Below are 21,786 nucleotides of genomic sequence, written 5' to 3' on the forward strand. Positions count from 1 at the left end.
GCAAAACCACACCGGCCTTCACGCTTCTGATGACTTGATTGGCGCAGGTACAGCAGGACCCCGCAGGGTCCAGCGTCAACGGCCAGCTCGAGCCACCTGCTAGCGGGTGCAGGCGAGCTGAACCGGTGCGACCCCGCCGCTACCATGACCTGGCCCCGGGGCCTGCTGGGTGACCTCAAGAGCCACCTGCAGGCATCGGCTGCACCCCCACCCCGGCCATCATCGTCGGCAACCAGCGAGAGCCACCTCGCCCACCGGGCCCAGGCAAGACGTTCGGTGCGCGCTCCCCATGGCTAGAGTGTGACAGTACCCGTTGAGTCTGGAATGATGGTCTCTGGCTTTCCAAAGACCCAGAAGTCAGGAAGATGCTTGTTTTCAAAGGTTTTAGAGATTTTTAGCATACCACTACCACTTCTACCAGCTGCCAGCGTTGGGCAGAGTAGGTAAGCCATGTCTAGTGCATGTGCACTCCGACTTGACTGCCACATACTAAGCCTTGCTGGTGGCTGACACAGTAATGGTAGAACAGTAGCAGTGTTATAAATCTCTCTGTTTACACAAAGATTAGAAAATATTTCTCAGGTGGGAACAGTGCTAAGGACGAGGACAAAGTGAAAGCACATAAAAAGACAACACACTGCACTTTCTTTTTTGTCCTTAGTGCTATTCCTGCCTGAATATTAATAACCAACTAACTGATGCTTTCACATGATTAGGAAAGACATTTGGTGCACAATCGGCCATGCCAGTCTAGTCATGGATGATTGTCTCTGAGCTTCTCGAGACTCCAGAGTCATGCAGCCACTTGTTTTGGAGCTGTTGGAGAGTTTTAGTCTTCAGTGAGTTTGACTAGTTGTCAGCTCCTTGAAGCCATGAAAGATTACATTTATCTAAGCCAGACAGTCACAGGCAACGCAAATCATGAGAAGGAAATCTCCAGAAATATAAAAACGAGCTGGAACACACATAACAGGCACTCTCAATTAATAAGCGGCAGCTTATGATATCCTCGAAAAATAAATGTATGCAATTAGCGCATTCTGCCAGTATAACCTATGGGGCCAAAACTTGGGGGAAAATAAAGAAATTTGAAAAGACGAGGGCTGTACAAGGGTGGTGGAAAAGAAAATGTTGAGCATGCTGTTAAGAAACAGGATGGTTGTAGATATGTGTTGAAGAGGCAAATATGCTAGCTGATATTCTATCTGAGATTGAGTGGAAGTAGAGCTGGGCGGGAGGCCATTTAATACATGGACGAATGCATAGGAGAATTCATAAAAGAGGTAACCAGCGGTCTATCGTAGGAGCTCGATGGGTGTCAAGGGCAGGAAAAATTAGGAGGACGCTTAAGCTTCGCCTTTAAGAGTGGACCACGATAGCATTCAAAGATCCCGGACTGTTTGCAGGCTTCCCGGCAACTGCAGCTGTCTTTCTTTCTGCACCTTCGCCTCAGCGCGCCGCTGCGGAGGATGCGAGCGTCATCTGGATGGTGTTTTTGCAGGGAATACCGACCAGGGCGCGCCGCTGTATGAATGGTAGAAATGCTGGAAAAGGGGTTTGTGTTCGAGTTTCAGTGTAACAGAATTATCTTTTCTCGTATATTCAAATTACAATCCGACGCTATCATACCTGTAGGTTGTGGTTAAGTCGTACTTTACGATTTCTCTGACGCATTTTACTTTGAGAAATTCAATTGGTTTACCAGCGCCGCTGCGCCCTGCGTGGTTCGGGATTTATTTATTTTATTTATTTTTATTTTCAATACTGTGAGCCCTTTCGGGCTGTTACAGGGTGGGATAATTCACAATACTAAGAGCGAATATACAAACAGCGTAATACAAGCAACACAATGAAAACTGACAGCAAAAATGTATAAACAGCATACAATAGCATAAACAAAACAGCAGCAGAAATATCGCAGTACAATGCCAAAAGACATTGAATTTAAACATATAATGATTCTAGGTTTCTTTCAAAATTCGCAAGCGAATTCATACCATACCATACCGGGATGATTTACTTGGCCATGCCGAGACTGACGCGGACGCCAGATTTTCTGCGCATGGGGCCCTTAATGCTTTCGCGTTAAATTACAGTCAAGGGCAGCAAAGAATTAGGCAGCACAATGAGATAAAGGAATCTGCAGGCATAGTGTGGTCAGCTGAACATCACTGGCCTTTGCCTTACAATGGACATAAAATAGGCTGAGAATGATGGTATAATATGTTTAGTCAACCATTACCATCCTCCCCATCTGCCAGCTTTGTGTCTGTCATTCTCCGTTTCATTCAAAGCAGGCAATGCAGTATCTTTCTTTCATGTGTGACACAGTATTTTTTGGTCGCAAATGCTTCTCTCATTGTCTCACATTTGCAACCAAAAAATATATAGGTAGCATCAGGTATTTTGACGTAACATTAGGTTTAAGTTGCAAAGCATGATGTAAGTAATTACACTGAAGGCATTGCAGACATGAACCTACTTATCATTGAACGAGCGGAATAGCATATTCCCACTACCAGCAGCCACTGCTTGTGTTTGCATAGTATGTACGCATAGTATGTAAAACATTGTATGTCGCATGTTGGAAGCACAAAGACGCAGAAATAATATGTGACTTGACTTAACCTGACGTCCACAAGTTGTATTTGTAATATATACGAAATAGTTATTCCATAGAAAGCGTCCGTAGAAAAAAACTGCACTACAAAATGCATGGAGGGAGACTTTTGTGACTGCACTTGCTACGTAGCATCCGCAGTGTTATACCTGCTAAGTGTATGCAACGAAATAAACTAAGCTGCACCACGTGCGCGTATGGCATGGCTTGGCTAACGTGTGAAAAAATGGCAGGCTGGATTGTGGTAGTGATAACGGTAGAGTAGTAGCAACATGCTAAAATTTGCTACTCGCAGAAAGTTTGGGAAAGACATATGGTTCAGCTCGTAAAGGTGATGACAGAACTTCGCATCATAATCATAAGAAATATATTTCAATTTATTAGAAAGAGCCTGTTGCGTCACCGTTTAGGAAGCAAGTTTGTAAGGGAAGCCCAACAAGTTATCTCTCCCTGCAAGGTGTGCAACACATAATGATACCCAAGTAGACAAAAGTTAATTGCTGTCTCATTGGCATCATTGACTGGGGAGTTGCACTTTCTCAGTGAGAGTTTTGTGCATCACACAGGTGACTGAAAGTTGTGAAATCAACCCTGGTGTACATTTTCCCTAAACAGTCATTTACTTGAGAGCTTGTCACCAAATGATGGCCATACATTGAGGCAGTTAGCCTGTTATTTTTCTCGCATATTTTACTTAAGATGAGTAATTTTTGTCAAAATTGCACTACGCAATCCATAAGGCTCTCGTGCAAGATGTGGTATGCACTTCATATGGTTTAATGTGGCCACTCCTTTTGGCAGGGTTTCACATCACAACCAAAACCTCACGGGAGTCTCACAATTGGTCAGATTGACTTGTTGGTGCAGTAGATGTCTAACACAGAGTCTTGGCTCAACATAGAGAGAGTCAATGAACCGAAGATGAAATTAGCAAAAGTTTGAGTTTGTGGAGTAATTGCCATAGTCATAGTTACCTGCTAATTATGACACAGACAAATTTGAACAAGTCAAGCACTGTTGTTTGCTGCATAGCTTTCAGCACAGCAGTCCTACTCGGTGTTCCTATTACAAGGACAGCTTTTCGCTGTCTTGGAATGCCAGCCATTGAAGCATCATTGTTGTGCCTTTGTTGTCATCAAAGTCATGGTCATCGTGACATCGTCATTGCTGTCAACACATCACCATCATTGCTGTTGGCAGTGTAGTTGGCATCATATTGCATTCCTTGTAGTCATTGGTGTCATGCTGCTGTTGTGATTGGGCTGTCAACTGCTTTGCATAGAAAATGACTTTAGGATGCCAGGGATTTAAAGTCTATGTCTTGTGTGTGGCCCGCCTGTTTCAAAGTCACACTTTGTTGTATGCAGTTTGTCCTCAGCATTGACCCTCCCTAATGATTCTCCACAGCAGTGTGCCAACTGCATACTGGTGTTAAGGGCTGATACGTTCAAAGAAATCCGATTGACCATGTTATCTCATGTCAGCATAAGGTTTAGACCTACAGCTTTCATTGAACTATCTCTCTTGGCTACAAGCAATCCTGTTAGACCCCGTTAACCACAAGCGCCCCTCGTGCATTGTCCACACAGGATCCAACTCCACTCGTCGAGGACCTGACAAGCCTGCTGCACTTTCATGAGGCCGGCAGAAGTGCGGATCCCCCGCCGGCCAATGACCTCCTTGATCTGTCAAGCCTCCTGTCGGGCGGCGGCCTTTCCTCTTCCGAGTTGCTCGTGGGCCGGAACTTCGAGGAGCTCGACGGGGACGTTGGTGGCCGCCTCGGCGGGGGCTTTCACGAGGAGTTCTTTAAGAAGTCCTCCGGCACTGGCGACGGGGTACGCCAGGACATCGGCGGCGCCCCTCGCACTCCCATGGCGGCACCGGGAGGCGGCTCGCACACGCTGCCTCGTGCTGCTGAGCACGCAGCGCCCGCTGCAGCTACAACTAGCACGCTTGGCTCGGTGGCCTCGCGCCTGGCAGGCCTCGAAGGCTGCCTGGCCGCACTGGGCCGAAGCCAGAGCCGTGAACTGCAGGAGATCAAAGGCGAGCTATCTGCCATCCGCCGTCTTTTGATCTCGGTCCTGTTCCACGTGCTGCCAGAGGAAGCGAGGAGTGACGCCGTTGCCAAGTACACGTGAGCCGAGACTTACGAAAGTAGTTCTTTCGGCACCCCGCAATGCGCCCAACGTTGGCCACGGGCAAAGAGTTAAGCGAAGAGAGCTCCAACCGCGAAACACGCGAAGTTTTATCGCTGTCCACGTTTTGGTAGTCAGGCACAGACAACGTGAAAAAGCTCCAGGTCTGAAGAGGAGGCGCACCTACGTGACGTGCTGCTGTAGACTTGTCTCGACATTAATGCCGGCTGCAGCCAGACCTTGTGTGGCGAGATGCCACCCACCAGCGACACCCCCCCCTCCCCCCTTACCCCTGCAACTATCTTATGCGCAGTTTGTGGCTGCAGGCTGGCTTCAAACTGTGAGTGATGTGCCGTGCCGCACGTGTGCAATGCTCGTGCTCGACTGCAGGGCTTTAGACTGGAATCTGTTCTCTTGCACTACGTGTGGCTGACAGGGGCTGACATCGTCTACTTTGTAGGTGGTTGCATTAGTGACAAGTGTGCTTTCTTTTCTTTTTCCGCCTGTGCCACGGATGTTCCTTTTTCAAATGTTGAGACTTTGCTTCCTGGAGTTTGTGTGAATGATGTGCATTTCATTGCTAATGCAGTCACAGTATACAATGTGCAGTTTAGTGTGTCGCATTAATTTTGTACGAGCCTACGCAATACTAATATGAAAGGCGGATTTCTTCTTTTCGTGACCGAAAGCAGCGGTGTGTGGGTGTGGCATTGCAAAGAAGGGGACAGTGGACACTGCTGACACAGACCACAAGGTGCGTTTTTTTAGAGTGGCCAAGAATTCCAGCGCAGCACTGCATCAAAATGTCTTGCTCACTACTTTCACTCAGGTGTGGTGGCATAGAACAATGGCTTTTACAGCCTCCTTTTTTCTGTTACATCCTCTTTTTTACGTGTTCTCTTACGCCATAGGTGACATAAGCGAACTCTTATCTCTCTTTACGCATCGGTCTTCGCACAAGGCACTTCCACGCGGACAAAGCACCCTGCTTTCAGGCTTTGGTCGAAGCCGCAGCAGTTCAACGAACCCACCTAAAAGGAGATGCCAGGGTTTCTGCTGTACACGTGGGCAAATGTCTGCAACAGACGACACAATGTGCTGTTACGTATTGTGCAATGTTGAGATAAGCATACACAGACATACATACAAGCGTATACAAACGGCCTTGCTTGCACAGAATCCTGACCACGGATACGAGGCAAGGGTGCGGCTGGCTCGATTTCATTGGAAACAGTTTTTCCTGGAAGCACATTAACTTCTCTGCTCTCAAGAGACGTTCTCACGTGCCTGTGTGTGTGTGTGCATGTGTGTGTATGTGTGCGGCGAGTGCCCATACGGACAAAGAAAACTCAAAGCAGCAGGTCTCTGCTGATGCTGCATGACATCTGCTACATGCCTTGGAGACCGGCCGACTCGGCCCAGGGTTTTTGGCTTGCCTTCTCCTCTTCAAAAACTCGGCCGCCGGTGGATTGACTTCAAAGCACAGAACCTGGGGCAGGGGAGGGCGGGGTACTGGGGCAGGGGCAAAGGAAAGGATGGCACGACGGCAGCCACGGCTCGATCGCTCGGTCGTGCTTGAGTGTTCGCGGTCGAAACACCTCCTGCCGAAACCTTCTGCAGCTGAAACCCTCTTGAGAAAAGCTCCAGCATCGATCGCCATTGTCTACACGCTGCTAGAACGAAAGCACTTGCCGTCGTTGCCATGTACGTGCGCTCCTTGATGGTGCATGCGACGTGTCTCAGTCTACCTGTTTGGCACACACTCTTTGTACATATTATACATAGAAGCAGAAAAGAAGAGAAAAAGGTTACAAAAAAAAGGGGGGAAAGGGAAGGGGGAACAGAGAACATCGCACAGCCATAGGTGGCAAGGCTCTGCTTGCGAACATGCTCAGCAGGTTCCTGCCCGACACTGACAACAACAGCTGTTGCCAGTGCCACAGCAGTCGTAATACAAGAACGGGGAAGTGGGGGCGGGGGGGAAAAAGGGTTCTTTCCTTTCAGCTTTTTTATAGGATTTATAAATACATTCCTAAATGCATATATACACTCGCGTCATTGAGAGGCTGTAGTCGAGAGAAGAACGAGAGGAAGGGTGCTGCGTACTGGCGTCGTACGAGTGCGAGTGGAGGAACAATCTCTTGCACGAATGGCCTACGTTGCCGCACCTCTTGTCGAACTGCTCTATGCCAGCGATGTGCGTCGTGCGATGCAGAGACATAAGCCTCGCTGTCCATCCTCCATTGTTCGGGTCAACGCGTACGCTATCGCATGCACCACTAATGCCAGGCGGCTGACACTGGCCTGTTTTGTTTGCAGAGTGTTTGTTACGGGTGGGAATTTGTTGTTTCCGTCGCTCCCTTCTTAGTTGGTCCTTGTGCAAGCATGCAGACATCTATCCTGGAAGGGGGAAAACAAGAAAAAAAAAAAGGCTATTGGTAAATTCCACTTGTCGTTTCGAGGAAACTACCTGAATGTTCGAGAAAGCGCTCTGATGATGCTCAAATTTCACCGAACCAAGCCTATCACAGCAAAACATAGCAGTACTCTGCTCTGAAACAGCACAAATTTTGTTGCATGCACTCTGCACAAGTGTCACTACACACTGCAGAACTTCTGGATCAGTCCGTGCTCCAACAGTGGAGCAAGCGAAAGGAATCCACTGCATAGTGAGATGATGTCTAACAATCGTGGAAAAAACATGAATCTGTTCTGCATCAACGAGTGGAATTATGTTCTTCTGTAAAGGAAAGAAAAGAAAGATCTCGAAATCGACCAGTGGAGTTCACCTTAATGCATGGGGGCTGAGCAGGACCTCTACTTTCAAACTTAATAACTTCAGCATGTCCCAACTTGCTTTCATCACCGCCAGCTTGGCTCAAGCCGACGCGTGTAGGAGCTGCCTCCGCAAGATTGCACTTGTTGTCGATTTGTGGGAAATGCTTCATGCTCAGTGCAGCACGGCGTGTCTTTCACATGGACCCACAGGCTGTGGACGCGAACAATGGTTCAATCTATTCTCTGCTTCTACCCAGGCAGCTTGATGCAGAAAGCACTTCTGCTGCTTCTTCCACTGCGATGCTTCCTCGGTGACTTGCGGTAACCTCGTTTCGTTTCAAAGCTCCTCTCTGCTTTGGGACATGGTGCACTTATTCTCTTCCTCAGCTCTGCAGCTCAGGACAAGTTTGAGGCTTGCATACACGAACAGGTGTGTGTCATGATGTATTCACACAGTATTGTTTGGTGCGGTGAAGTTGCAGTTGTTCTTCATTGTACCTCTTGTCCACCTCGGTTCGACTCTGGGCTGTCATTAATCACTCACTGTTCCATCTGAAAAGAAAGTGCACAAGGTTGGTGTGCTCCTTTTTCAACAGCAGGATGCGCTCTTGAATTTGCAGGAGCCCAAGCAGAGGCTAACGGAACAGTGCTGCAATCTCTCAGGCTGGTTGCATCACGCATATTTGGTCCGGCCACTGGTTTCAGAAGGACAGTGAACCGTCTTCGAATGCGAAGCGTGTTAGTACTGTGTTGCACGAACACCGCCTGTGTTCTTGTTCGAGTGTGCCCAGTTGACCGCCTCGTGTACTTGGAAACATTGGACGAAAGGCCAAGGTTTTCCTTATCATGAGACGTACGAGCGGTGGACATGGGCACCCACTGCTGCAGTTTGTTGTGGCCACCTTTTCGCAGCCGTCTGATGTCTTGTTGGCTGCAGTCGCTAGAAATTCCACACACAGGCCCCTCTAGTTTGTTCCGCCACCACTCCCTTTATTCCCAGTGTCTTGCTTGCACTGGCTGTACAGGGCATAGAGCAAGGTGCGAGGCTATGAACCACAATAAACAGGAAGCGGCAGCTTTATATATAATATATATATATAATATACATATATACAAACACATATATATATAAACACACACACCTAACATGGTTGAAGATGTGTGCCACTGCGCCGCGATTGATGTGTTGCTGTGGGGGAGAAAGAAAAAAAAATAGCCATGATTGCTCAACACTTTTTATACATTGGTTGTGTAGCATAGTGATCGCGTGGTTGAATCTTTCCGTGTAGCTTCGTGAGGTCGTGTTTGTGTAGTCAGTCCCATGACAACTGACCTGCTGCGCCGAGGCTTTGGCCCCAGTTTATTATATTGGGTCGAGTTTGCCGGTATTGTATCGCGCCATTTACATTTCGCTTCCTCCCATCCGGAATTGCCGGTGTCGTTCCTGCCTTGTTTTGTCTTGGCAGGCGCCGGCGTGGGTACTAGTTTCGTGCTGTCACCACTGCCTGCTGGGTCAGCGGTGTGAAGATGCGCGAGAATAAACGCACTCTGTAGCTAACTCACATGAGACTACGCATCATTACAGATCTTAAAAGTGGCATCGATGACCTCGCGTTCGAAATGTGGGAAAACCTGCAAGCTGTAAGGTAAGGTTAGCAACCTTACTCAGTGAATATCTCGTACGGTGAGTTTATTCTTGTGTGCCCTCGCAAAATGGGCCCAGCAGTTCAGATGCAATGAGTACCAGTACCAACCACATTGCTATCCATTTTCACTTCATCGGGCACCGATACTAGCTTGCACTATTCTAACCCTATGGGAGGACATTCCTGGATTATTAAGTGCTGTTCACACGTGCTGGGAGCAAGTCCTGGCAGCGTACACCACTCGCACAATGTCATTTACTTGTCGGAGCCATGGCGTGGCCATTTCTGTGTCAGTCGTGGTGTGGAAGAAAAAAAATGTATCTTAATATATGGCGGGCATTGTTTTGGTGTAGGTGGCTGGGAGCGTGCTATGGCATTTCCTTCCTTTTTTTTTTTTTGCACTGCAGTGGGGCAGAACTGCTTTCAGGGAAGAATGATTGTGCTGCTTGTTTACATTGTAAACCAAACTGATGACCCGTGCATCTTTCAGCTAGATGGAAGCAATGGACAGCCAAAGAAATATATTCAGTGTACATGACAGTGGGTTTAGTGCTTCACTTGACTTCTAAACCAATGCATTAACCACTTACATGTGGGTTTCCTATGCACTGGCATTGCATAAAGCATAGCAGCTTGTCTTGTTCTGGCACTACGTTGACCATTTGATGTCTTTTTATTTAAAACTGCAGCCTTAGGTTTAAGCATATGAAACTGCACAATCTCGTGACTTCATCACCACTCGGAGAGCAAGAAATGTTTTGGAAGAGAAACTAATCTTTTTATTTTTAATTAAAAGAACTTGTAAGCCCTGTCAGTTGTCACTGTAACGCAGTAGCTGTGGTACTTGCCTGCTATGCACAGTAGTGCCACAGGTTTGGTTCCAGTCCTGCACAAGGATTGAAGATAAAGCCTCTTGGTACATTGTTGGTAACTTGGGAATAGCACGATTCCCGGCCATAGCGGCCACATTCTGCTGGGGGGGGGAATGCTGGTGTACCAAACCTTGGGTGCATGCTAAACAACACCAGATGGTCAAAATTAATCTGGAACTGTCCACTACGGCCCCCACCCTGTCGTTGGGAAAATGTTATCCCCCTCCCCCTCTAAGTAAAGCTTAAAAATCTGCACATTCAATAATTGTGTACAATCGTGTAAAATAGAGTGAGCTGTTTTTTTTTATTATAATTAAGATGCCTTATGTGGGAGATTATTGTACCTAGAGGTTGCAGGGTTTACGTCTCTGTTATTATTGTAGCTTTTGTTCCATAACATATAGCATCACCCAAATACTGCAAAAGCTCCAGGTTAGTTGCAGTTTCTTTCGTGAGAGCACAACCTGGTAGTCGAAATATGAACTACCCAGTCAAAGTGACACCAAATGCCCCCCGCAGATGCATAATCAGATTTCTGTACCTTTTCTAAGCATGGCGTTATCAAGTTTCCTATGTACCTTAACACGGACTGGGAGCTTCTCCTCCTAAACATTTCTTGCCCTCATAACAGCATTAAATGTAAGCTTGATCAGTCACAAGTTCTTCCATAATGTGCTTGCATGGCTGTGAGGCCAGGCCATCTTTTCTTTCCAACCGAGTTTTGAGTTGATCACCAGTGCTTATGCTGTTCGCATCCCTAATTTCACTCGCGTTGCACTTTTCAGCCACGTTTCTGTTTTGTGCTCTGATTGCACCTCGGTGCTGCTACACTCCATTCTGTATTTAGCAGGCAACGCGTGGAAACTATTCTACTAGCACTGCCATAGGGGTGTATAAGCTCACATGTTCCATTGTGAAGTGGTTTTGATCTGAAACATCCTCCACGCAGTAACTTCGTCTATTGCCACCGTAACATCTGCAATTCTTTTTTACGTTTGTTTCGTTTTGTTTTTCTTTTTGTACGCAGTGCGTGTTGCACATTTTTCTGGTCACAAATGGCAGGCAGTGCATTTTCAGGGAGATAGACAAAGGAAGGAAAAGAGGACCGAGCCTGGCTGGCTACCCTACCCTGGGGGAAGGGGAAAAAGAAAAGAGGAGGAGTTCAGGAGGCACACTCAGATGCAGATAAAATGAAATGTCCAGCAGTGTCGTACACAGTGAGCAGTGCTGTCGTAGCCCATAGCACTGTTGTGGCTCCTAGCAAAGTGCATAGCAGAATTAAAAGCTGGGCAAGTCGTTATGATTGCATGCAGTGACTTGGTGCAGAAGATGCAGGGCACTAGATAAAGGGCTCATCTGTTTGTCTCTTTTGTCTCATGCTCTGTGTTTTCTCAACCAAGTCGTTTCATGCTCTTTTTTTTTTTATATAGCTGCAATGTGCATAGCCGCAGTCCCAAGGCCTTGGTGCCAGAGAGAAGTCTTCCATCTAGAACTTATTGTCAGGCAGGTTGGCTGATACTTGGGGGAGCCATCATAGCGCTAATATGGTGAGCACAAAGGCCAGAAGACAGGCATAGCACCCATTCTGGGCTGTCTTCTGTTTCTTGCATCCATTTTATTAGTGCTACGATGGCTTCCGCAAGTTTTCCGTCTAGGTGGCTGAGGGGTCCACAGAGGACAGGCCTTAGATCTTCAGAGGAAGGACAACCACAGAGAAAATGGGTGGTTGCCTCGTAACCACGGGTGTTGCAGAAGGTGCTTTTGATTTCTTCAGTCAAGGATCAGTGAGTGTCAGGGGGGGTGTGTATTTAACAACCAAACAAGAAGCGATAGGGTAGGGTGGCTTCACATTGGTGAAGACCAGGTAGCAGGTGCAGTTGCATGGAGTTGAGTGCAGTGCTCTCTGTGAACTGCACAAGTAGTGCAGTCATAAGGTGTATCATTCTACTGTGTTTCATTCCGAAGAGGTTTAGATCTGCAGATAAATTTATAGCTTCTTTACCTATTGTGACTGGAACACATAGAGTCATCGTTTTAGCCAATCGTACATTGTTTTCATGTTTTTTGCTCCTAACGTGTGATGCATACCTGTCATGTTGGCTGCAAAATGCAAGAATGGCTCGCATACCGAGCGAACATTAGGCTGACCACAGGCAGTAAAACTTAGTCTGGAGCCTTCCACTACAGCATCTGGATTGCTACAGCATACTCGACGCACAATTTTTTTTTAGATCGCAAATGGAGCCAGGGCGTAAAATAGCTCCAGTTTCCACAGCACTGCCCACTAAGTATGGAATGGGGTGTACGTATGTCCTTGCAATTCTTTATCTTTGGGTTGCGTTTAAAGGAGCTTATGTCTTGTAGAACAGCGTACTCTTTGGGTGATTGCTCTCTCTCCTCCAATACACAAGCATGGCCTAATGGAAAACACAAGGTCGGCTGGAATGCATTTTGCACACACACCACGACACAGCGAGCACCATCCGTGTTGAAAACCTTGTGCCATGTCCTAAGCGCTGTGTCTTGTTTCTTAAGTTATGAATTTCATTGTAGCATTTTCCAGTTGCATCAGTCTTTAGTGAACTAGACATTTTTTAGCCGCTGTGTTACTCAAATCAGTAACTGAAAATGAAAAAAAATAATTAAACATCATTGAGAAGATAGGCAACAGTAAGAGAAAGCTGGAAGTGAAAGTCTTAAGAAGACACTAATGGTACATTCGACTAGTCACTTTCAAGCGCTCTCGTGATGCAGTTTACACTCAAATGGTCAAAATTGAGCGCTTGGCACACATTCGCTTGGATCACTCGGAGCGCCGTGCTCCAGCTCGGAGTGCTTGGAGGCGCTGTCACCTTCGAGGTGAAAGCGCGATTGAGATCCGACAGAATCTCCATCACGTGGCTACTCCAATTGCTCTGGAAGCAGAGCAGCTGAATGTTCGGCTCGAGCATGCTTTCTGTGGCTCGAATGTCGAGAGGCCTCCGCACGGCTGCAAACCAATTCAGAGGGTGGTAGGAGCCAGTCGAACATACCATAAGCAGAAAGTTAATTCGAGCGTTACAAGTAAATTATGCTTCCACAATACAAAAAAAAAACAAGGCCACTCCAACACTGAGAGAAGGCTTTGGTAAGCCAGAAAGAACATCATAACGAAAGATGGTCGGCGATGCTGCCTTGAACAGCTCCGACAAGTTCAAATTCTGAAGCGTGCGCTCTTTGAGAAGTTTTGCAACGGGCATAATTGACAAGTTCTGGTACAGTCTGGCGGATCGTGCCTTTGAAATTCTATTTGCATTTCTTCGTGGAAGAAGGTTTGTTATCAGCAAAGACAATGAACACCCAGCTACTGTTATCCAAATTTTGAACTCGGGTCATAGCACCGACGGTATCAGTCCAACATCAAGGATTCTGTGGTATTTTCACATATCTGGAACTCTTCTGTACAGGTATAGCCAACAAAAATTGCCTTGTTAAGCTTTTAATTACTTTTTGCCGCAATATACATTGTCCTTTTTCATTGATAAACAATGCATTAGTACCTAGTGAACATCGCCAAAATCTGGGATGTCTTGAGCAGCTGGTGCAGGAGTTTTACGGTGCCATTACCAACTATCTCGGTCTTATGCAATTTGCAGCTTCCCGATACCCCGCTTACAGCCTCTTGGTAGCTCCTACAAGTTCATGCTGCAAATCTAGTTTTCTTTATTGCTCCTTTACTGTGCTGCCACTTGCACGCGCACAGAATGCTTTGTTTCCTCATAGAAGTCCTTCTTCATTTGAGAGTTACAAATTGTTTGGTGGCCAAAATACGTTCCTACTGTTTTACGGGTTCTGCTGAAAGACATCTTGGTAACGATAGCCATGTAATCACGTGAACTGACTTTGAAGTTTTGTAATGTAGCAAAACTTTTTTTTGTCTTGAGTCATGCTGTAAAGGTTTGCTTGTAACAAATTTTTTATTAGTGTTCTTCTGATTTTTGTCCCTTTATGCCCATTGCATTCTTTTTCCTCTTTTTCTGGTGGCTCAGGCTTCCCTTAAACATCAGCATGAAATTTCATGAATAGTAGCCCTTAACCAAAGATTTGAAGCAAAAGTCGCCTCAACGTTAAGTAGGATGTTAACATAAAAACATTATGCAAAAAATTTGTATTTTATTGTTTATCTTTTTTTACAAAGCTCTGCTGAAATATTTTTATGACTTGGCTTTGGTTTACTTATATCACTTGATGTACACCTGGGTGTGAAAAGAAAGGAAAGAATTTTCTTGCAAAATCAGCATGTAGTTTTGAAGTTGATCATACACAGCATATACCTCAATGTGCGAGCATAGCGGTAAGCACAAAGAAAACATTTTTCATGCAGATTGCCAGTTTGCAAACTTTGCTCCTCAGATGCTTTACAAAAACAATTGAAACATTGTGTTATCGTATTGACAACAAAACAATACTTCACAAATGTTTGCGATTATTACGCTAGTCCTTGCATTGTGCTGTAATGAAGCTCTATTGTTTAGTTATACTTATTTATTTGCCACTGCTCACAACCGCACACATGTAACTTTCTTTTTCCCTAACACAGAAAATGAAGTAACGGTCAGGGACCTGAAAGATGCACGTTGCGTGGAACGCAGCACAAGGAAAGCTGCCATGCTTGTCGTAGAGCAGTTCTGAAACCAAAGAGGGAAAAGTTGTGCAACATGGTCGTGCAACGCCTGAACTGGCCTAAGCCTCGATTGTCTCTTAGGAGATGATAAGCAGCGGGTAAAACAAATTTGCCAACAATGCAGGTTCACTAATGAACTCCACACAGGGTTAACTTGTTGAAAATGGCTGCTCATGTTTGGGGAACAGTGCTTGCTTGACAGCTGCTGCCATCGTGGAAGTGTCACCCACTTTTGCCAAGACTGGCCGCGATTTGAATCATGTTTGGAGATGCTCATTATGGTGTAATAGCTGGGGATTTCCCTGCATTTGCATTACATGGTCGCCACTGTTTTGTTGAATCATGGCACTGCTGTTATTATTTTTTTTATTGATGCCTGTACCCATCATCCTGATTGCTTGTTTCTGCTTGCATGTGGTTTCTGCGCTACGCACTTGGTGAGCCCCGAAGATGTTTCAGCTCACAATCACAGTGATCTTGCTAACTCATGTCATTTACCATCATTCAGTCTTGTCACCATTCTTACATAGCTAGGTAGTAGCAATTAAAAAAGTTGTAGGTGCATACACACTTTTATAAAAACTGTACCAAAGCGATATCGACCATTAAACGACAAAAAAAAAAAGAAAAAGGAGATAAGATGGACAAGCTGTAGTGGTTAGGTGCTTCCTTGAACTTTCATTTTGCAAGAAGTGGGTCAAATAATGGCTCCGCTTAAGTACAGAACAGCGTCGTCATGTCGTAAGGATTGATACTGTTGACCACCGATTGAATGGTACTCTTGTGTTTGTGTTGATACGAATGAAGGAGTAGTCGTTGATTTGTTGCTGCATTTCTGCTGGTAGTCTTTTTTTCTTCATGGCTGTCTCTCTACAACAATGAACATATGGCAAGTTTTTTAAGTGCATTTACGCTGTCAAACGTGACAATATGACAACACAACTTGTCTTGCAGCAGCAGCTGCCCTTACTTATACTCATGTACTGCTTCTGTATTAATTTTGGTACCATTTGTGGTTTCAGAACCTCCAATTTTCACCCTGCGCTTTCGGACTACATGAAGTAAATATCTGAAAATGAAGCGATCACTTTGCTTTGCTGTTAACAAGCTCCAGGAAGTTGTTCCTGCCTGGTGATAACATGAGAGAGAGGAAAAAAAAGCACAATTTTAGCAGAACGCCACAGTGTTGATTAACTTTAAAATGTGCATTAGTTCAGGGTGAGCTTTTCATTTTCGTTTCCTGTACACGGGAAACGTATGTACAGGAAACAGGGAAATCAGAGATGCTCGTGTTAGACAATCGCTGAATCGATTTGAATGAACTATGTTGCATTTAAGAGCGGTAAATTCTACCCACTGTTGGAAGCACAATTTTTCAGAACAGTACATAATGTTTAAATTCTGTCTGCCAAGGAAAGGATGAAGCAGTCAAGAACGGCCGAGGGTTAGATGGTGCGATAAAAATATAAAATTTGTAGGCATAGGATGGAATCAACTGATGCAAGACAGGGGTAATTGTAGGTTGCTGGGTGGAGCCTTTGTCCCACAGTAAGCAGAAATTAGGCTGATAACGATGGCGGTGATGGTGATTATGAGATGTTCTAATAGTAGTAAATAATTTTATTCAATTACAATATCTTTTATTGCTGTTATGGAGTTGTAACCTGAATTCTTGTTTTCATTTTCCATACAAATTTTCGGTGGTGCTTTGTTCTTAAATTTGACAGCTTAAATAAAAAAAATCTGCTTTCAACAGTCAGTTCATTTAAAAATTTTTTCTCGAATGCAACAAGCTGCATCAGAATTGCTCCAATTAATGTAATACAAAACAACTTCATCATTGTTGTGTATTTAGACAGAAGCTTGCAAGGAAAGGGCTTTTTAAGAGACAAAGATTGGCGTTGTATTTTTGTGTTTCTTTACTGTGTATACTCACATAAGAAATTATTTTCTTTTGTGCTGCAGTGGTTGAACTAGTAGCGGGATATTGTGGGTGCAGTGATATGCAGTCCGGAGCGACCATTTAGGCTTGATGAGCAGGTGCATTCATGAGCATGCATTAGTGAGATGCCATGAGTATTGTTAATTCTAAGTCAGCAAGTTCGGGAAGGAGAAGAAAAAAAAAAAGAGTGCGATTGCCTGAGTCAAATACAACTATATCTGGCAGTGACCAGGTGCAGACAATGAGCTGCTTGCATGTGCAAAACATGTAGTCACTACAATATGTTCCAATATTGATCGCACCATTTATTCATTTGTATGGCCGTAGGAACTCGCACCACTTTATAACAGCAGGGAATTTCCCATGCTTCTCCTAAGCTATAGTTGCTTTCTTTCTTTTAATACGTGTGTTAAGCGGGTACGTTTTTTGTGCTAGTTGATTACAATGGTGTTTGTTGAAGAGCGGGATGAATTTTGTGCAATTTAACTTCCAACAAGGCTCCCAGAGAGGCTATGTCTGCAGGTGCTTGAAAGAATGCAGGTCATGTGTTTGGTGTGAACCGAAACAATACTATTGTACCGGGATGTTTCTTTGAGACTGCCCTGTAGACAAACTGATGCTTCCATTTTATGCGCTTCCTCTTGCGTTGCGGCTCATTAAACCAGTGCAGCGCTATGAAAGATTATGGCAGGTAACATGGGTGCCAATTTGTTGGTCAAGCACACCGTTGAAGGAGGGCATGTTCGGGATGTTGGTTGGTGGGTTTTCGGGACAGGTAATAACACTGTTACTTCCACGACATGTTTCACGATGTGTGGAGCACCTCAATGTTTGACTTCTGCTCGAGTGTCACACTATTGGACACATTGGCCAGATGCACGTGTGGCAGCCACCTTCCAATGAGTGGGCATATGCGGCAAGTGTTGGCCCTTCCCCGTCGTCTTCTTAAAGTGGCACCAACTGCATCCAGGTGTCAGGATTTGGGCTTTGTAGTTCCTACTACAGGCTTCTGGGTCGATCATTCTGAATTTTTTAACAGCGCAAACAGGACAATGGTTCTTCTTATGTCCATTACGCTGTTAAAAAAAATTCAAGATGATTCTAGACGTTAGCTATGGCAGGAACAGTGCTAAGAACACAGACTAAGGTGAGGGCACATGGAAATCAACATATTGCACTGTCCTTTGTCCGTGTGCTTTGCGCTGTTCCCATCTGAATATGAATAACCAACAAGTCAACGATTTTATGTTAGCAATGGATTTGTTACAAGTATCCGCCAGTATTGCTTTCTTCTTACATTAGTAGCCCTGATGTGATCTCCCTTGGCTAAAGGTGATGAAATTTACCCAGTGGCTGTGACATTTTGTTGCTGAGGTTGTTGGTTTGAGATCCAGCTGTGGTGACTGTGTTTTGATGATGAGGAATGCAAAAATGCTCCTGTTCCGAGTATTCGGTGCGCATTAAAAAACCAAGGTGGTCTAAATTATTCCGTAGCCCCCCACTGCAATGTCTCTTATATTGTAGTCCCTGCACTGCTCTGGGACCCCATCTATAAAATTACCTCAATATCCAATGATTCCACGTCGCCATGCAGAATCATACGGGCATTTTATTATGGTTCAATTATATATACGATCCTCCTCGTGCATTTAATGCAAAACACATTAATCGAATAAAAGAAGGCACTGAAGGCACACTTCTCTTGCTTCTGTCCTCAAGCAGCAATATGCTATCGACCGCTCCAAATGACCAAACTCTTAGTGGATAGAAAAGAGGTAAATGGTAGGTCAAGTTGAGGCAAGCAAGTGGAGAAACATATGGGCCATTAAGGTTGCAGCTCTAGCTGTTGGTATGGATCTCTGGCTACCGGCAGCGCAAAACAGACAAAAAGACAGGGGACAGACGACATATGTTGTCTGTTCCTTGTGTTCCCATTTGTTTTGCTCTGCCATTAGCCATCAATTCATAAGAACTAGTCTGATCACAGTGTCTGCTATGTAAAAACGCTGTAGTTTGCACATGAGTGCAGAATTTTTTTTATATATATACTGTGACGTCACAATATATATATATTCTTGCTGTTATGGAGTTGACGAGTGGCGTAGTGCCCACGGAAGCTGGGCACATTGTTGTGTTCTAGGAGACAAGAAAGCAGTGCGCAAAACTGGAGCTACTGTAATAGCTGAAACAAGTGGTGATGCAAAATGTCTCATTTTATCGTTTCATTTTACAGCATACCTCTTGACACAATGTTTTCTCATCCTTAGTTGTCCCATGTTTCTTGCACCACTTACAATCAAGTAAACACAGTATGAAAATTCAGTTCCTCAAAAGAACAACAAAATAATTATAACATTTTTTTGATGTGACCAGTTTGAAACATGGCTTCAGGCTTGAAGCTGGCCTTCTTATTACGCAACAAAAATTGTAGATAGTGGTCACATGATCTCAGAAAAAGGATGCAAGAGGTTGGTATAATTATTTGTAGCACACCTCAGAAATTGCAGCCTCTTCCTGCAAATAGAGTCAACCACAATTAATTAAAAAGAAAATGAGACAAAATTTCATGTTGATACTCTTTTAAGGGCAAGTTAACGATATTGTTAATAACATTAAGGCACCTACATATCTACATATGAGAAACATTTACTGCACATCCTGGCTTTGTGTCATGATAATTTACACAAAATACACAGCCATGTAGAATTTTAAACTTATGTTCAGAACTTTCATGGCTGCATCGTGAACATGCCACGTCTCGATTTCTGCTCAGTGAATTGACAGTTCGACAATTGTTAGCACCCGTTCTAGACATTGCACTAAGAACAGTATGAACCCTATCAGATATTTCCTGTATGCATAAAAATTATGGCATTTACATCTCAAGCGCCATCACTTCATCATCTAGAACAGCATCACACAGCACAGTTTCGACTTTAACTTGCTGTTGTTGGGTGTTTTTTAGTTATCTTACACAAAGTGTCAAAAAAGTTACAAGAAATAAAGTACAGCTGAAATCTGAAATTCTGCAAAATATAGTGTGTAGCTGCCTTTTATATAATTGGCGCTGCTTTTTGCTACCAGCTTGTTTTTATGGGGGGGGGGGGGGGGAGGCATTGGGATACGGTTGCAACATGTGCATCTGGCCAGGTTGACGAGGTATTAATTTTTTTGAGAGAATGGCTTTCTGTCTGTTGTGTGTGGTATTCATTTGCCAAACTATTTTGCTTTTGCTCGTGTCTTCATTTATTTTTACTGGGGCTGCGAATGTGTTGTACGTGTCATAGGCCTCTACCAAGAGTGAAGCTGTGCAAGCTATGTAGTCTTGTCTAGTGTCAACATTTAACACACACACACACGCACACTGTTTCATTAAGCATAGCCACTAGCAAGCAGTTGCAAAGATGAGCTTTCAATGAAAATTTGTAAGCGGTACTGTCAATGCTTTTTCCAAGGCATTGCCGACGCTCGCTGAGCAAGCTGTTGGTGATACCATCTATACGCTTTTGCCGAAGTGAGCTAGAGGCGGTGTCGTTACAATCAGTTACTGTGCAAGTCTTTGATCGTTTCATTGCTTATATGTCTAGTTTTTGTGTCGTATGCAGTGGTGGTGTTGGTAGCATCAAAATGATTGGCAGTCCTTGACAGCCAGGGGTGTTGAATTGTCATTAGCACCAGTGAAAAGATGGTGGTAGATTTTTTTTTTCTCTTTTTGTCAACTGTCTTAGCAAAGGGCTTTCACCAGAATATGTGGTTTGGGTGGATGTAACGTAAAACAGGCATGCACTGTACAAATGCGCTGCTTTGTAAAGAAAGTTTCGGGTTTGTCACACGCAAACTGGCCCGATCACAAGCCTGCTGTTGGGCGCGTGTTGAATAACTCTTGGGCTTGTCAAAAATAATGTAGAATGGGAGGAAAATGCTAAGGCAATATGTAACAAGGTGGAGTTAGGTGTTTGCATGTGATAAGACTTCTTCACAAACTCCAGTGGCCACTGACACATGAGTGTTATCTGCAAACATGTAATGGGAATTCTTCCGTGCCGATCTTTTTCAACACCTTGCATAGGAATCACTCATCCTCAGCACATGGAGAACGAACACAAAATTAAAAAATGCACGCTGCTTTGACAGTGCCAGCCAGAACTGCTGTTGAGAGACGTGTCGCAGTAGTGTTTTGGGCATCTTGTCTTCGCTGTGACCGAGCTTTTTTTAAAAGCTGGGTGAACTCAGTGTTGCAGTATTAAAGAGGGATACAACAGTCGTGTCGTCGCCTCGCTTCCTTTGTCTGCCCAAAAGCGATCTGAAGGAACGTCGCAGGGAAAATGCCTCACACGAATATGCTGTGCTCTGTTTAACATCTCATGTAAATTGAACCTTGATATAACGAATTATCAGTTATAACAAAGCAAATAGAAAATTTTTCTAGCAAATATCAGCAAGCAATGAAAATATGATTTTGATAAATATCGTAGTGATACAACAAAGGTATTTTCATGTTGGATGTGTTGTTGTAACAAGGCGTGATGATAAACAGCGCTGCCTAATCACTCTTCTTGCTACTCTCGTTTTGTTGTCTGGTCAATATGGCATAGCCAAAATGGTTCTCTACAGAAATGGTGTGTATGCAAAAAAAAAAATTAAATAGTATGTCTCAGGTAGCCACACATTACCTGAAGGCCACTGCACAGCTGTTTGCTTTGATCGCTTGAGTGTTTTGTGACAATGGCAACTTATATTTGATTGAAAGTAACTTTTAAGCAAAGCTTTATAGGCTCACAAGTGTTGGCGGTGGTGGTGGTGGTGTCACGCTGAAAAGTAGGCCGATCCTGGCGATAGTGCAAAAAGGGTCCAAGCTCAATGGCACATATCGGGGACAAAAAAGAGAGAAGGAGAGAGAGAAAGAAAATCATGAAGGTCAAAGAAAGAGAGAGAGAATATCACCACGAAGGTCAGATACACACACGACAAGCTTCACTTACCCCCATTTTCTCGACAGGGGAAGGGCTGGTGATTTTTGTTTGTGGTCTTTGATGCCCTGCTTCTTTAGAGAGGGGGGGGAGTACTCTTTCTTCCTGGCTAAAATAGCACAGTCACAGATGCATTTCGACTTCTATGGGTATTGTGGCT

At 44.6% G+C, this 21,786-nt stretch overlaps 1 protein-coding gene across 6 annotated transcripts in view; it reads left to right on the forward strand.

Annotated features, from left to right (window-relative positions):
- LOC119461758 (WD repeat and coiled-coil-containing protein-like) overlaps positions 1-20,921 on the forward strand; it is a 79,256-nt gene extending 58,335 nt beyond the window's left edge. For 5 of the 6 annotated variants that reach the window (XM_037723133.2, XM_049672116.1, XM_049672119.1 and 2 more), the window contains 2 exons: positions 48-276; positions 4,210-20,921. In XM_037723133.2, the coding sequence (XP_037579061.1) occupies positions 48-276; positions 4,210-4,758 (778 nt within the window). In that variant the 3' untranslated portion in view covers positions 4,759-20,921. The remainder of the gene's footprint in view (positions 1-47; positions 277-4,209) is intronic. The other variant, XM_049672117.1, reaches the window with a different exon arrangement.
- Positions 20,922-21,786: the final 865 nt, after the last annotated feature.

Source organism: Dermacentor silvarum, chromosome 8 (genome assembly GCF_013339745.2).
Source record: "Dermacentor silvarum isolate Dsil-2018 chromosome 8, BIME_Dsil_1.4, whole genome shotgun sequence".
Classification (NCBI taxonomy): domain Eukaryota; kingdom Metazoa; phylum Arthropoda; class Arachnida; order Ixodida; family Ixodidae; genus Dermacentor; species Dermacentor silvarum.